This window comes from Mobula birostris, chromosome 9 (assembly GCF_030028105.1).
Source record: "Mobula birostris isolate sMobBir1 chromosome 9, sMobBir1.hap1, whole genome shotgun sequence".
Taxonomy (NCBI): domain Eukaryota; kingdom Metazoa; phylum Chordata; class Chondrichthyes; order Myliobatiformes; family Myliobatidae; genus Mobula; species Mobula birostris.
The window spans coordinates 127,086,044-127,102,747 of record NC_092378.1 but is presented as its reverse complement, the minus strand read 5'-3'; the positions used below and the strand labels follow the sequence as shown (position 1 = coordinate 127,102,747).

The following is a 16,704-nucleotide window of genomic DNA, read 5'->3' as shown; positions in this document are numbered from 1 at the left end:
AATAATTCAATAGTAAGCTTCAAATATATTATTTTTGAGGCCTCTACTCTCCTGGACTATCCACAATTGATGGGTAACCTAATAAGTGAGCCTAGAAATTCGTTGTTGGAGTGAGGAAAAACATGTGTATTCAATTAGCAAAGTTTAGAACCCTTCTTAATTTTGCTCAAGCTCTCCATCAATAAAGTTGAGGCCCTTGACATGCAACACTATTCAAAGATACTTTTCCATCATAAATTTCACTTGTAACCTCTGCCCTTGTCTTTCAAATGTGGTGCAGATTGTGGAGATGGGAGGCGCTGATGGAGAAACATTGGTGATTTTTAGATACTGTTTCATAAGTAATATACACTACAGCCCCTGATGCAGGGAGGTAAATTATTGGGCTTGTAAATGAAATGTTCATCAAGGAAAGTGTTTATTCTAGATTGCATCAAGCTACTTGAGCTTTGGGGTGGCACTCATCCAGAAAATGGGAGAGTATTCAGTCATGTAATTGTACCTTTGGTGATGAGGGACTGGGAAGTAAGAACAAGAGTCTGACGACTTCATGTAGCTATGTTACTTATCTAGTTTATCCATTTGAATTTCTAGTCACTGGTGATAATTGAGATGTTTTTTGAGGCAGGAATGATGGTAGTGAAGTTGATTATGTCAATACGATGATCAGATTACATTGTTCTCGATGGTGATTGTTAGATACTTGTGTCTTGAATGATATTTGCATTGAATCTGCTCAGGTTCATTATTCTAGTCTTGTCTCACATGGATGTGGATTTATTCACAATCCATTATCTGAGGAATTGCTAGTACAGCTGTTCAGTTTGCAAGCATCACTGAAAAATCCTATTCTATGCATGATAGGTAGAAGGTCATTCATTAGGCACTTAAGGATAATTATGGAAAAGAATCTGCCTGAGGAAATCCATGGAACAATGTTATGACTGAGCTATCCCAAGAACTCTAGTAACCACAATCATCTTTCTTCATGCCGACTGCTATTTGAGTGTTTTCCCTGATTTCCATTTTCTTAAGTTTCATTAGTATTCCTTGCTGCCATGTTCACTCAAATGTTGATTTCAATAGCAGTCATTGTCACTTTGCTTTTAGAGTTGTTTTGTATTCATACTGGGATCAAGTTTGGAATTTGATTTATATAGTACTGTACAAACACATATACAGTGGCATGCAAAAGTTTGGGCACCCCCGGTCAAAATTTCTGTTACTGTGAATAGTTAAGTGAGTAGAAGATGAACTGATCTCCTAAAGTTAAAGATGAAACATTCTTTTCAACATTTTAAGCAAGATTGGTGTATTATTTTTGTTTTGTACAATTTTAGAGTGAGGGGGGAAAAAGGAAAGGAGCATCATGCAAAAGTTTGGGTACCCCAAGAGATTTGAGCTCTCAGATAACTTTTACGAAGGTCTCAGACCTTAATTAGCTTGTTAGGGCTATGGCTTATTCACACTCATCGTTAGTCATAGTCATACTTTATTGATCCCGGGGGAAATTGGTTTTCGTTAAAGTTGCACCATTAGTAATTAAATAGTAATAAAACCATAAATAGTTCAATAGTAATATGTAAATTATACCAGGAAATAAGTCCAGGACCAGCCTATTGGCTCAGGGTGTCTGATACTCCTGTGCCCACCCAGTACATTATGTAGTGGATGGGAGACATTGTCCAAGATGGCATGCAACTTGGACAGCATCCTCTTTTCAGACACCACCATCAGAGAATCCAGTTCCATCCCCACAACATCACTGGCCTTACAAATGAGTTTGTTGATTCTGTTGGTGTCTGCTACCCTCAGCCTGCTGCCCCAGCACACAACAGCAAACATGATAGCACTGGACACCATAGACTCGTAGAACATCCTCAGCATCGTCCGGCAGATGTTAAAGGACTTCAGTCTCCTCAGGAAATAGAGACGGCTCTGACCCTTCTTGTAGACAGCCTCAGTGTTCTTTGACCAGTCCAATTTATTGTCAGTTCGTATCCCCAGGTACTTGTAATCCTCCACCATGTCCACACTGATCCCCTGGATGGTCACCGGTACCTTAGCTTTCCTCAGATCTACCACCAGCTCCTTAGTCTTTTTCACATTAAGCTGCAGATAATTCTGCTCACACCATGTGACAAAATTTCCTACCGTAGCCCTGTACTCCGCCTCATCTCCCTTGCTGATGCATCCAACTATGGCAGAGTCATCAGATAACTTCTGAAGATGACAAGACTCTGTGCAGTATTTGAAGTCCGAGGTGTAAATGGTGAAGAGAAAGGGAGACAAGACAGTCCCCTGTGGAGCCCCAGTGCTGCTGATCACTCTGTCGGACACACAGTGTTGCAAGCGCACGTACTGTGGTCTGCCAGTCAGGTAATCAAGAATCCATGACACCAGGAAAGCATCCATCTCTATCGCTGTCAGTTTCTCCCCCAGCAGAGCAGGGCGGATGGTGTTGAACACACTGGAGAAGTCAAAAAACATGACCCTCACAGTGCTCACTGGCTTGTCCAGGTGGGCGTAGACACGGTTCAGCAGGTAGACGATTGTTAGGAAAGGCCAGGTGAAGCAAATTTCAAAGCTTTATAAATATCCTGACTCCTCAAACCTGTTCCAACAACCAGCTGTCATGGGCTCCTCTAAGCAGCTGCCTAGCACTCTGAAAATTAAAATAAATGAAAGAAGATAGCAAAGCGTTTTCAGGTAGCTGTTCCCTCATTTCATAATGTAATTAAAAAATAGCAGTTAACAGGAACGGTGGAGATTAAGTTGAGGCCTGGAAGACCAAGAAAACTTTCTGAGAGAATTGCTCGTAGGATTGCTAGAAAGGCAAATCAAAACCCCAGTTTGACTGCAAAATACCTTCAGGAAGATTTAGTAGACTCTGGAGTGATGATGCACTGTTCTATTGTGCAGCGATAGCTGCACAAATATGACCTTCATGGCAGAGTCATCAGAAGAAAATCTTTCCTGCGTCCTCACCATAAAATTCAGCATCAGAAGTTTGCAAAGGAACAGCAAGACAAGCCTGATGCATTTTGGAAACAAGTCCTGTGGACCGATGAAGTTAAAATAGAACTTTTTGTCCGCAATGAGCAAAAGTTTGTTTGGAGAAAAAAGGGTGCAGGATGTCATGAAAAGAACACCTCTCCAACAGTTAAGCACGGGGATGGATCGATCATGCTTTGGGCTTGTGTTGCAGCCAGTGGCACAGGGAACATTTCACTAGTAGAGGGAAGAATGAATTCAATTAAATACCAGCAAATTCTGGAAGCAAACATCACACTGTCTGTTTAAAAAAAACAAAGCTGAAGAGGAAAAGAGGATGGCTCCTACAACAGGATAATGATCCTAAACACACCTCAAAATCCACAATGGGCTACCTCAAGAGGCGCAAGCTGAAGGTTTTACCATGGCCCTCACAGTCCCCCAACTTAAACGTTATCAGAAATCTTTGGATAGACCTCAAAAGAGCAGTGCATGCAAGACAGCCCAAGAATCTCACAGAATTAGAAGCCTTTTGCAAGGAAGAATGGGCGAAAATCCCCCAAACAAGAACTGAAAGATTCGTAGCTGGCAACAGAAAGTGTTTACAAGCTGTGATACTTGCCAAAGGGGGTGTTACTAAGTACTGACCATGCAGACTGCCCAAACTTTTGCTTCGGGCCCTTTTCCTTTTTTGTTATTTTGAAACTGTAAAAGATGGAAATAAAAAAGTAATCTTGCTTAAAATATTAAAGAAATGTGTCATCTTTAACTTTATGCCTTTTGGAAATCAGGTCATCTTTTACTCGCTTAGCTATTCACAGTAACAGAAATTTTGACCAGGGGTGCCCAAACTTTTGCATACCACTGTACAGCCAGGGTGCCTAAGACTTTTGCATAGTACTGTATTACTGCTGCCACAAAAAAAATATTGCATAAGTGGGTGATGATAAATCTGATCTTGATTTGAGTCTCTGTTGTGTACTGAGAGTGGGAAGGGGGCAGGGAGGGAGGAATAATGGTTGGGGAAACAGGGGAAGGGAGAGGGAAGGGAGTGGGAAGCACCAGAGAGACATTCTGTAATAGTCAATAAATCAGTTGTTTGAAATAAAATGACCTTGCTTGGTGTCTTAGGGATAGGCGTGTTTGCATCTGTTCCTCTATCTTCCACCCACCCCCCACCCCTGGCACTCCTTCTCTGCTACCTGTCACGCACTCCTCCTTTGGTGCTCAACCCTCTCCATTCCCAACATCCTTTGCTCCTGCCAGACTAGCTCTCTACTCCATGTTGACAAATACAGTACTGTGCAAAAGTCTTAGGCACCCTAGCTGTATGTGTATGTTTATAGCCCATTCTTTAGTTAGAGCCTTCAGCATTTTGGGCATCGAGGGAGAGAGGAAGAGGAGAGCCATCCGCAGTACCACCGATGTGGCAGAGAGGGCCTCAAGATGGCTGTGGCTCAAAAGAAGGGAGCCATGGAGTCATAAGTAGCTAGCCATCTGGACACTAGCTGGGGTCTGATCAGCCCCAGCTGGGTCACCTGGAGGAGGTTGTATGATGTTGAAAGACCCGAAACACCCGATGATTCCAGGAACATCACTGAAGATGTGTCTCGAAGCATCAAGAGATGTAGGTACACAGCATATATGTGTGTGTGTGTGTGTGTGTGTGTGTGTGTGTGTGTAACTGTGATAGCACTGTATATTGTTGGTGTTTGAGCAAACAAAATACAAATGTCTCAAAATTTAGTGCAAGCATGACATTAGTGTATATTGCTTGAATATAGTGCAGGTAATTTTCACCTTTAGGTCCAGGATATGGATCTAATGTAGGCAAATGGGTTAGTGAAGAAGAACAAAATGTGATTGGCATTACCACGATGGACCAATTTCTATGCTATACAACTCTGACTATGACTTTAGGCAGCAAATAATTTTACTATGTAGGTTCAGCCAACTTCAAGTGGACAAATCTTGAATTTCCAATTAAGATGGTGTATAATTCTGCTTTGGTTACGAGCATAGGTGTACCATGACTGTAAAATGAATTGATGTTATTTGCCTTGCCTACAAACCCATGACATCTTCCACTAAAGACGATAAAGGCAGTAAGTATATGTGGACACCATCACCTGCATAGGTTGCACACTGTCCTGATTTAAAAATACATTTCAGTCTTTCATCACTGCAACATCCAAATCCTAGAACTTCCTACCCAAAGTACTGAGAGTGGTGGCTTTTACTACTACATTCTGAAGAGCAGTTGGGGATGGTCCTGGCTTTGCTATCAATGCCCAGATCCAAAAAAAAACAGAATTTAAAAATGAAATTATGTATTCCTAGTTTTTGAGCTGTTGCTAATATTTTATTTAACACAGAAAGAGTGTAATAAAACAAAATGCATTTCCCTAGAACTCAGATTGGCCCTGGATCTTCACTAGAAGCATGTAATGATTATTCCTAAATATACTGTTATTGACAAGTAGATTTGTAACTAGAGGTATAATTAAAGATGCAGAGAAATTGAATTATCCTAACACTGGATCTTTCACCACATGCTGTATCTTTTTTAAAGCTACGTCATCTGGATGACCAACTTAGCTGACGGTCGTATTACTTGAGCTATTCTTGATAATGACATTTGAAATCCCCCATCTAGAGTAAATCATGTATGATGATGGAATTCTTCAGTATTTCTGTGAGCTTTTCGTCGTGGAAGATTTACTGATTCATTAGGTGAAGGAGGGCAGTTGATGTTGATCATGCGATGCTATGGTGTTTGGATTTGGTATTGAAGCCATTTCTCTTGCCCATACCCACTTCCAATGAGCACACAATATCTTTGCACTATCCTGCTACTATGATTAGACAACTTCAATGTCAACAAATGGATGATATTAAATTGAAGAAAAAGTCATGTTGGTTTTGGAAATTGGTAGCAGGCCAGAGGATTAAAAAAAATAAAAACTACCAAAACAAAGGAAGAAAGTGGATTGAGAGTAAGCATTCTTTTTATATACAAAATTAAGATAAGTTCCTTTGAGAATGAAACACTGCTATTGATAATAGAAATTAAGCCAAAGGTAGAGATTTTGAACAAATATTTTGTGTCTATCTTGATAGCACAGAACACTAAAAGCATCTCCGTATGAATAGAACACCTCAGAACAAAAGGAACTTGATTATCATTAGTTAAAAGGTAATAGCCAAACTAATGGATCTTAAGGCTGCTGTTCTTGAAATTTGGTGACTGCTATCTTGGGGTCTTGAAGCGCTCTAGATGCTCTGGAATAGTCCCAGTGGATTGGAAGATAGCAAATGTAATGCTGTACTCAAGATGGAGGGAGGCCAGGCAGGTGGCTGGTGGCAGGTTAGCCTGACTTTTCAAAGTTATCTAGGCCTTTCGGGCTATCATGTCCAACATTTTTGCCTATATACACTATTCTATTTCCCTGCATCAGACTGTTTCCTTCTATGCCCTTTATTATTTAAATGTTATTCTAAGTTTAAAAATTCAAAGCTCAAAGTACAAAGTAAATTTATTATAGAAGTACATGTATATCACCATATACAACCCTGAGATATATTTTCTTGTGGGTGTACTCAATAAATCCAGTAACCATAATCGAATCAATGAAAGACCACATCAACAGGTGGACAACCAGTGTGCTAAAGGCAACAAACTGTGCAAATACAAAAAGAAAGAATGATAATAATCAATAAATAAATAATAAGTATCAAGAAAATGATGTGAAGAGTCCTTGAAAGTGAATCCATAGTTGTGGGTACAGTTCAGTGAAGTTAAAAGTGCTGCTGGAACATAGTATTTATATCTGATTTTATCACTTTCTTTGGCAACTTTTTTCAGACATATACCACTCTGGAAATTGCTGAGGACAACTTTTAAAGGTGTAATATCAGGATTTTAAATATCATGATACATTCTAGTAGAATCAGCATTGTTTTATGTATAGGAAGTTGTGTATGCCAAATAAGGTTTTTGGAGGATGTAACATGTAGGTTGGATAAAGGAAATGGTGAATGTAGATTTCCAAAAGGCATTCGCTAGGAACTCATATTGTTGGTACGAGGGTGGGTAGATAACTAGGCCACTTTCAGCACAGCAAGTTGTTATTACTGGCAAGCCACAGTGTTAATTTCTGGGGCCTTGTCCATATAATTACTTGTAGGAAGGGATAGAGTTTTTTGCAGCCAAATTTATTCACAGCAGAAAATGGGAATGCATGGTATTTGCAGAACAGTCACTGCAGTATGTTAAATAGAAGGACAAAAAATTTTGACAGCTGTAGGGAAAATGAGACCTGAGAAGCTAAACGGCTGACTCCTGCTCCTATTTGTTTGTTAAGTTAGGTATAGGGATGGTGATGATGGGTCTGGGACTTTGAGTACATGGCTAGCTATTGTTTGGCTAGTTTGTGAGAGTGTTCTCACAAATCTTGGAATAAAACCAAGACAAAATTTGCAGGACTGATTGAGATGATGATTATATGTCACTTTGTAATTGGATCCCTAGGTTGAAGCTGTAGTAGAGACACAAGATTGCATATGTTGAGATCTGGAGCAAAAAACAAACAAGCTGCTGGAGGAACTCAGTTGGTCAGCCAGCATTTATAGAGGGAACAGTTGATGTTTCAGGTTGAGACCTTTCATCTGGATGAAAGAGTTGAGGGGAGATGGCGATTATCAGGAGATAGAGGGGAAAGTGGGGCAAGTTCTGACAAGCAATGTGTGGGTTCACATGAGAAGGGCTAGATGGACAGATGGAGTTTGGTGAGGGACAGAAGGGTTTTGATAGCGATAGAGGCATCAAAGAGCCCTACATTGGTAAGACCAACCACAAACAAAGGGATCTCTTTGCTGACCTTTGCATTCTGCCTGTTAAGCCCATCTGGTTGCAAGCCATTTTAATTCCCCTTACCATTTTCATGCCCTCTTGTCTGTCCTCTACACCCTCCATTGACAGAATGAGGCTAAACACAGGCTAGAAGAACAATGCTTAATATTCTGCCTGGTTGATACATGAACCTTTAAATTCTCCTTTTGCAGGTAGCCTGTCCCCTCTTTTTCTTTCCCTCCCTCTCCTTATTTCCAGGCCCATCCTTCTTTCCAAGCCACCCAGGGACCATCTAGTTTCTTTCCACTCACCTACCTACACTGTGGCAATTGACATGCACTCCTTCCACTGGGTTCCCTCCCCTATTATTCCCACCTGCCCATTATACCTGCGTTATTTAGATTTTTTTTCACCTTTTTTAAGCAGGTTCCTTAATCTGCAGTCCTTTGCCTCCACTATCACTTCCTAGCCCTGTCCTTGCCTCCTCAACTGACTTCTGCCATTCAAACCCTCTTCACCTGGATCCACAAATTGCTCTTGTCCCATCCCGCCCTTTACCTGTTTCACTGGTTACCTACTATATTATCCCTCTATCCTTTCCATCTATGTGAAGAGTCTTGACCAAATTGTCTGTTTTGCGGTGCAGATACTGCCTACCTTTTGAGTTCCTACTCTTTGAAGCTTTAGTGCTTTGGTGTATTTACAAAGGCATGTTCTGTTATGGAATTAGAATTGGATGTATGTCAAAAACAGTTAACAGTTGATGTGTTAGCTTCCCATGATATTAATGCAGAAATTGATCTTTCATGACAACTCTTACTGTACAGATGTTTCCATTGTTGCCACTTATGTACCACAAGAGAACTTGGTATATTCAGGTAATCAATTAGCCTTTGCCTTGTGACCACAACCATGTTACCAAAGATTTTCGGCATGAGCATTGTCACTGTCTCTTTAAAAAAAAATTACTCACTTTTTACAGTAGTAACTCAAGATGCAATGTTGGAAGCTGGTAGAAAGGCCTGAATATCACTACTAAGTTAGTTGCATTGTATTGTGTTTACAATTGTTCACTTAGATACCAAAAGCAAAACATTACATAATATGATTTTATTAGGTTACAGTACCATTGGTTACCAATAAACATTCAAGTGTTACGCTTCGCTTCCAATGGACCTCCAGAACATAGAGCTGATGCTTTTCGTATTTGCACATTATTATAATAAAAGCCAATACTTTAACTTTTTAAATTGTTAAATGTTGTTCAAAGTACTTATACAACTGGAAAATGTTTTAAATAGGAAAGAGAAGTAGCATCTAAAATTATTAAATTTAAAACTGTTGTCCTGATGCTCTTGTTTTAAAACACTTTCTTTTAAAGGTATGTAAAGTGCCAAGTAATGCTGAATGTGCAAAAGATCCACTTACCCAACCTGCAGCAAGTGATTTCAAAACAATACAACATGCTAACCGTTCTTCAGTTTCACCAATGTCTACTAAAAAATCAGAGGATCTTGGTCAATCATCTAAGCCATTGTTGGAATTAAAGGAGAATAGTTCCAGTGGAATTTCTGATGAAAGATGTACTCAAATAAGTGAGCTTTCCAAATCAACCTGTAGCATTCAAACTAACGGCACTAGTTCAGTATTTGTGAGCACTACAAAAGAATCAAAGACTGATGTACTGCCACCTGAAAAGGAGTCTCCTGATCATTATGCAATGAGTCTCCAGAACCTGCTTAAAAAGTCAAGGGAATACATAGAGAGAGAACAAAATCGACGTAATGGGAAAAACATTTGCAAGGATGGTACAAATGAAAGCAATTCAGATAAAGAAAATGAAGGTATTAAAGTCAATGACTGGGAAAATGAAAGAAACAAAATTTCTAAAAGTCAGAGTCCTGTTATAGTTGATAAATCAAGCAGTGCAAGGTCACCTTTGCAATCACAAGTTGCTTCCATGATAAATGAAAGCTTTGAATTGCCTGATAAAGCAGCACTTAGCACATCTATTTCAGTTTTACATACAAATTCAGATTTAACAGCAAAGTCGAGGAAAGGCTCATCTAAAGAAGTTGAGTCAGATGAGGAATGGATAAACAGCTCGGCATGTGAATACGAAACTAGTTTGTTTAAAAGCCTAACAGGATCTTATGCCAAACTGCCCAATCCTGAACCGAGCCGTAGCCCTAAAATACACCAAAGACGTCCCAGAACTTCAACCAATATTGTTATTAATAATCCAGTGAATGCTTATGACCTAAGCCCAAAAGAAAAATTCAGTGGCCTACCTGGGACCAATCAAGGTCAAATAAATATTGGTGGCCTTGATGTAAGAAGAGCTATTCCAAGTGAGCTTCGAGCAATTGCCAATCAAGAAGAAACTGAAAGAAGTGTTGCAAAACTACAAGATCTTTCATTGTCTTTGGGAAAGATAAATGATATAGTTACAAAAAATAATTCACAATATACCTGTTCAGAATTTTCTGAAAAGTCTGAACTAAGTAAGATTAGAAATATGGTTGATAATGAAGTTAATTTGCCAATAAGGACCTTAATTCATAAAGATTCATTTGATTTGGAAAGGACTCCTTCATTACTTGCAAGTAGACGAGAAATAAGTCAGCTATCAACAGCCCAGGATGAACTTAATCTCAGTGGCCAAAAGACTAGCAGCCTGATTGAAAAGACTAAACAAGGTTCACCTGTTATTCTTAATAAATCCTATGATGTCAAACATCCATCTCCAGTGCTATTGCAAGCCCATAGTACAAGGCAACAAACTGATTTCTTGCTTGGATCTTCCGAAAGTGAAGAGAGTACACAAAGCAACATGGACATTAAAGCCAAACGCAAGTTGGATCTGGAAAGCAAACAATCTGCTGCAAAAACTACAACCTCAACTCTCCAGGAGCTGAACATGTTGATTCAAGAAAGGCATCATAGAGTTCCTATAATCAGGAAGGAAAATGAAGTGCCCTTAAATAACCACATCAAGACAGTAGGTAAGGACATTTTTTATCTATGCATAGAGAGAAAAATAATTTTAAATAGATTCTCTGAAATAATACTGGATGTCTGATTATCTCAGTGCACCGGTACTGATGAGATCAAGTAGATATGTACTAACTGCAAAATAGTACATAACATATTTGTCATCTTTCTATAAAGTGATAGAGGTATTATATCCACTGGTTTTAAATGTAATTTATGGAAATTTGGGCACATTTGTATCCATCTATTAAGTAATAATTACTGCTGAACTACCTTTGACCTGTCCTGCTTGGTGGTGCAATAATATCAGTGCCGGACTCCGGAGTGAAGGTTCCCAAGTTCGAATCCAAGTCGGGTTGAGCGTCGAGCTAGCAACTCGGCCTTGTAAAAACAAGAACAGCTTGCTACAGAAACACTGTCAAAAGACAGTGCCCTGATAACTCCACTGCCGAGTTAAGGGCTATTCTTCTTCTTCTACCTTTGACCTGACACATTAATTTTATGATTGTTTTCAACAAAGAATAAAAATATTGCTTTTTTAAAAAAATCTTTTTAATTCTATCACTAAATCAAAGTGAATATTTTATTTACTCTACAGTGATTCAAACATAATTTATTTATCAAGATGTTTGGTCCTGAATCATTTATCATATGTCTCTAAAATTAGTGGCAGACAAGGTAGTGATACGTTGGTTTTAATATTCCAAAATTCCCTAGATTAATGGAAAATTCCATTGCGATTGAATAATAGAGACTAACATTATTCAAAAAAGGAGACAAAGTAAGCAATTGTAGAACAGTAAAATCTGACTATGTTAAAAGTTATAATAAAAGCTGTTGTAGCAGAGCACTTGAAAAATTCAAGATAACTAGGTTTTGTCAAAGGGAAATCATACTTGACCAATATTTTAAAGGCATAATCTGTTGTGAATGAGGGAGAAACTGATAATATTATAAGGTTTTGGATGTATTTGACTAGCTGCCATATTAGAGGAAATAAAAGCAAACAATATAAGGGATAACATACGGATTGCTGACAGGTTGGCTAATAAAACATGGAGAATAAGCATAACTGGCCCTTTCTCTGGCTGGAAAGACGTAATGAGTGGTTACTTTTAATGGGGATCAGTACTGGCGTCTCAACTTTTTACAATGTGTTTAACCAACCTGGTTGAAAGTATTGAAGGTAAGGTTGGTAATTTTGTGGATGACATATGGGTAAATAGGAATGTGTGTTAATAAGGAGCATGTTAGCAAACTATGTAGCAGTTATAGACTGAGTGGACAAAGATCCAACAATTGGATTATAATGTGAGAGGATGTGAAATTGTCCCATTTGGCAGGACAGAAGAAGAGTGTTAATTAAATGGGGAGAGAATACAGACTTCTGAAATGCACAAGGGTTTGGATGCTTTATTTATGTAACGCTCAGCTATATTGGCTCCTATTTATCTAGGGGAAACCCTGTCCGCCACGCAACTGTGTCTCCCGGTTGCGTTGGTTGCTGTGCAATGCCACCTGGTACGACCTCAAACATCAACTATCAGACAGCACACAATGTACACTTTACAGATTACACTTTATAAATCTTACTGGGACTATGAGATTAATAGGGATACAATATAAAAGAAAAAGGCGCCAGACTTATCAAAGTTCAATTTCTTCATGCACACGGTTGGAGCTCAAATGCCCAGGGTCTTCTCTCTTCAACCTGCGATCCACTCCGACCCCCTTGGCTCGCCGCTCGAGACCACCCAAGGTGATTGAACAGGGTGCTCCCAGCACGTCCGTCTTCTCCCGGTCTCTCCTGAGAAGCCCGCCAAACACACTGGTTCCCAGCCATATGAGACAGAATATCACCCCAAAAAAGAATAACATGGACACACATTGGTTCATTCTCTCCTTATCATTATTGATAACCCAAACTAGCTGCTAGAAAAAGAATCACTGTCTCAGCAGTTAACATCACAGAGAAACCATTTTAATTATAACATAACAAAGAAGCCATTTTGATTAGCATACGCAGTAACATAAAGGCAGAAACCCCTTACACTCTTTCCCCCCCCACCAAATAAAAGTCATGCCCTTATGACATTAAAGGAGTTCACCAATGCTCCTTGCAAAACACAAAACCCAACCCAGGTGCATAAAGCAGTGACATAACTTCCTAGAGCACACCCTGTTCTCCTCGCACTGTATAGGTCAACCTCTCAGGGGGATGCCTACTTCTCTGAGACCTTTGTACCTCCTCTGCCGACCCTTCCGGCTCAGACACCATGGGAGACACCCCGGGCCTACCTGTCGGACCCTCACCCTCTCCCTCACTGGGACCCCTCGTCACCTGTGAGCCCTCGATCTCAGGTTCTGGTTCCACCCTTTCTTCCCCCAATGCCGGCTGTATCTCAGGCTGCTCCTCAGCGTCCTCCCTCCTCTCACCTAACTCAGTGGGGAAAGGGTCAGGAGCCTCTTCTTCTAGTACAGGGGAATTAGCGAACGGAAGTAGGTGCCACACATCCGAATCATCGTCTTCCGGTGACGTATCCCTTCTCGAGGTGGGGACCGGCCCCGTCTCTTTCGCAGCGGGCTCTTCCCTCGCCCCGCGCCCTCGCAGAGTCCTCGTACTAGGCGTAAACTCCCATTCAGGCTCTTGGTCTACCTGCACCTCTTGACCCAGGGGCAATAGGTGGTTCTGATGGAGTACCTTGACAGGCCCCTTCCCATCCTCTGGTCTCACCCGGTAAACAGGTAGATTCGGCATCTGGCTCTCTACCACATAGAGGGTGGCCGCCCAGTGATCCCCCAACTTGTGTTTACCAGGTAGTCCTAAATTCCGTAGGAGGGCCCGGTCCCCCGGCAATAATTGGGAGAACTTCACTTTCTGATCATACCTCCTCCTATTCCTCTGACTCTGCTTGGTGGCTGCCGCCTCAGCCAACTCGTACGCCCTTTTCAACTCTCTCCTCATATCGGACACATACTTCAGATAGGGCTTCGAAGGTAATTCACCCGCTTCAGTCCCAAAACATAGGTCATTAGGCATCCTCGCTTGCCGGCCAAACATCAGATAATAAGGCGAGTATCCCTTAGCGTCATTGTGAGTACAATTGTAACAGTGAACTAAATGCCCAATGTGCTGACTCCACTTACTCTTCTAACAGATATCCAGAGTCCCGAGCATATCCAACAGGGTCCGGTTAAATCTCTCGGGCTGAGGATCACCCTGCGGGGTGATAGGGTGTGGTCCTGGATTTTTTGACCCCAAGCATACCCAGTAATTCATGGATAAGCCTGCTCTCGAAGTCCCGTCCCTGGTCACTATGAATCCGCCGGGGGAGGCCATAATGAACAAAGTACTTATCCCAACACCTTCGCCACTGTAGTCGCTTTCTGGTCCTTAGTGGGAAAGGCCTGCGCATATCTAGTGTAGTGATCCGAGATGACTAAGACATTCGCGGTGTTGCTGGTGTCTGGCTCAATAGACAGGAAATCCATACACATCAGGTCCATGGGTCCCGCACTCTGCAAGTGGATCAGAGGAGCCACCTGCACAAGCAGGGTCTTCCTCCGGATGTAGCGACTGCATTTCTTACGGTATTCTTCAACCTCCCCCCTCATCCGGGGCTAGTAAAACTGGTCATTGAGTAATCCATAGTTCTTTTCCATCCCCAAGTGCGCTGAATCATCATGTAGTGCCTGGAGCACAGTCTTCTGATACTTCTCAGGCATGACCAGCTGTCAACACCGGGGGTGGTCCGGGGGCGATGTGACCCGGTACAAGATTTGGTTCTTCATCTTCAACTGAGGCCACTCCTTCAGTAGTAAGGGCACTGAGGCGTGTTTCGTCCTCTCCGCCTGAGTCATATCCCCCTTTTTAGCTACGTACCTGATAGTGCCAATGCCTAGGTCATCACGCTGAGCTGCCCCCACTTCCTGGGGGCTCAACTCCAGCAACTGCCTGTTCCTCAGAGCAGTCAAATTATAGTAAACAGTGGTAGCGTGTCATCATCAGCCCCCAATTAATCCACTGCCTGATCCGGCCCCATTGGGACTCCTGCTTTAGCATCACTCGCAAATTGACACATGGCCTTCACTCCTGGGGCAGGGACGCTCTCCCGCTCCTCGTCCGTGCCCGAGCCCTCATGCGCCCGATGAGATAAAGCATCTGCATCGTTGTTCCAACTCCCCGAACTCATAGGCAGACAAGGCCGCCAACCACCGATGCCCAGTAGCGTCCAGTTTTGCCGAGGTCAGAATATACGTGAGAGGATTGTTGTCCGTTCTCACCTCAAATTTGGCCCTGTATAGATAGTCGCTCAGCTTGTCCACCACCGCCCATTTCAGAGCCAGGAACTCCAACTCGTGAGTGGGATAGTTTCTCTCAGATGGCGACAAACTTCAGCTGACCCATGCCACCGGCCTCAATTCGTTGCCCTGTTCCTGGTACAGGACAGCCCCCAGACCCTCACGACTGGCATCAGTGTGTAGCGCATACGGCTTCCAGGGATCAGCAAAAGCCAACACCGGGGCCTGTGTCAGCGCCCTTTTCAGAGATTGGAACGCCTCCTCACATTGAGCATCCCACCTCGATCCAAAAGGTTCCCCCGGGTTCAAGTATCCTCCTACCTCCGGCCCTCGGTCTCCCTTCCTTTTCTTCCCCACAGGCGGATAGCCACACAACAGCTGGTTCAATGGGTGACTCATTTTAGCGTATCCTTTCACGAATCACTGGTAATACCCACAGATCCCCAAAAACGAGCATAATGCACTCACCTTCTGAGGTCTCGGCCAGGTGGTTACTGCGGCTATCTTAGCCGTATCAGTAGCCACTCCATCTCGCGAAATTATGTGTCCAACATAGCTGACCGATGTCTTACAGAACTGGCATTTATCCAGGGAAAGTTTCAACCTTTCTTCCTTCAGCCGGCTTAACACCTTCAGCAGCCGCTCCTCATGTTCTTCCAAAGTAGATCCAAACGCTATCAGGTCATCCAGATACACCAACACCTCGAGCAAGTTCATATCCCCCACCGCCCTCTCCATGAGCCTCTGGAAGGTGGCTGGGGGCCCCAATACGCCTTAGGGCATTCGTTTGAACTGAAAGAATCCCAGGGGACAGATAAAGGCCATCTTCTCTTTATCGGCCTCAATCAACGGAATCTGGTAATACCTACTCCGCAAATCCAATCACTAAACCACTGGGCACCACTCAGACAGGTCAATGAATCTTCAACCCTCGGGACCGTATACTGGTCTGGGACAGTGTGCTGGTTCAGGGTCCTGTTGTCCACGCACATGCGTACCTTCTCATTTTTCTTCCTAGCCACTACTATGGGGGACACGTAGGGGCTTTGGGACTCCGCGATAATCCCTGCATCCTTCAACTGCCGCACATCTTCCACATTTGCTGGGCCAACCGCCATGACCTTTCTCAGAAACGGGGTGTCACTTGTCACCTGGATAGTGTGACGAGTGCTCTTGGAACAGCTCACATCAAACTCGCCCTGAGAAAAGACATCCCCTAGCTTCAGCATCTTCTCCACCAGCCTTCTCTATACTCCGGCGGTACAGGGAAGTCCTTAAAATTAAAGGCCTCCTCGGTCAGCCGCCCCCTGTTCTCCAATAGTTTTCCTCCATTGGGCCTCACGGGGGAGCTAGACATCACTGTCACGGGAACAAGTGCACGAGGGGCATCCCGCGCTTAGAGGTGATCTCCCTCTCCGTTGTGTTCCTTACAATCACCCCCACCCGGCGTGCCTATACAACCAAGGGCCTCTGCAATTCAGGTCTCACCAGTACCCCAGCCAGGAACCGGGACTCCCCTTCAAGGTCTTCCGGGGCGTCTACTAACAGGGCTTCTCCCGCCA

At 42.6% G+C, this 16,704-nt stretch overlaps 1 protein-coding gene across 2 annotated transcripts in view; it reads left to right on the top strand.

Moving 5' to 3' along the window:
- The window catches only part of LOC140203053 (centriolar coiled-coil protein of 110 kDa-like), a 62,465-nt gene that overhangs the window by 19,571 nt on the left and 26,190 nt on the right, over positions 1 to 16,704 (top strand). For both annotated transcript variants that reach the window (XM_072268781.1, XM_072268782.1), the window contains exon 4: positions 9,228 to 10,851. In XM_072268781.1, coding sequence (XP_072124882.1) covers positions 9,228 to 10,851 — 1,624 coding nt within the window. The remainder of the gene's footprint in view (positions 1 to 9,227; positions 10,852 to 16,704) is intronic.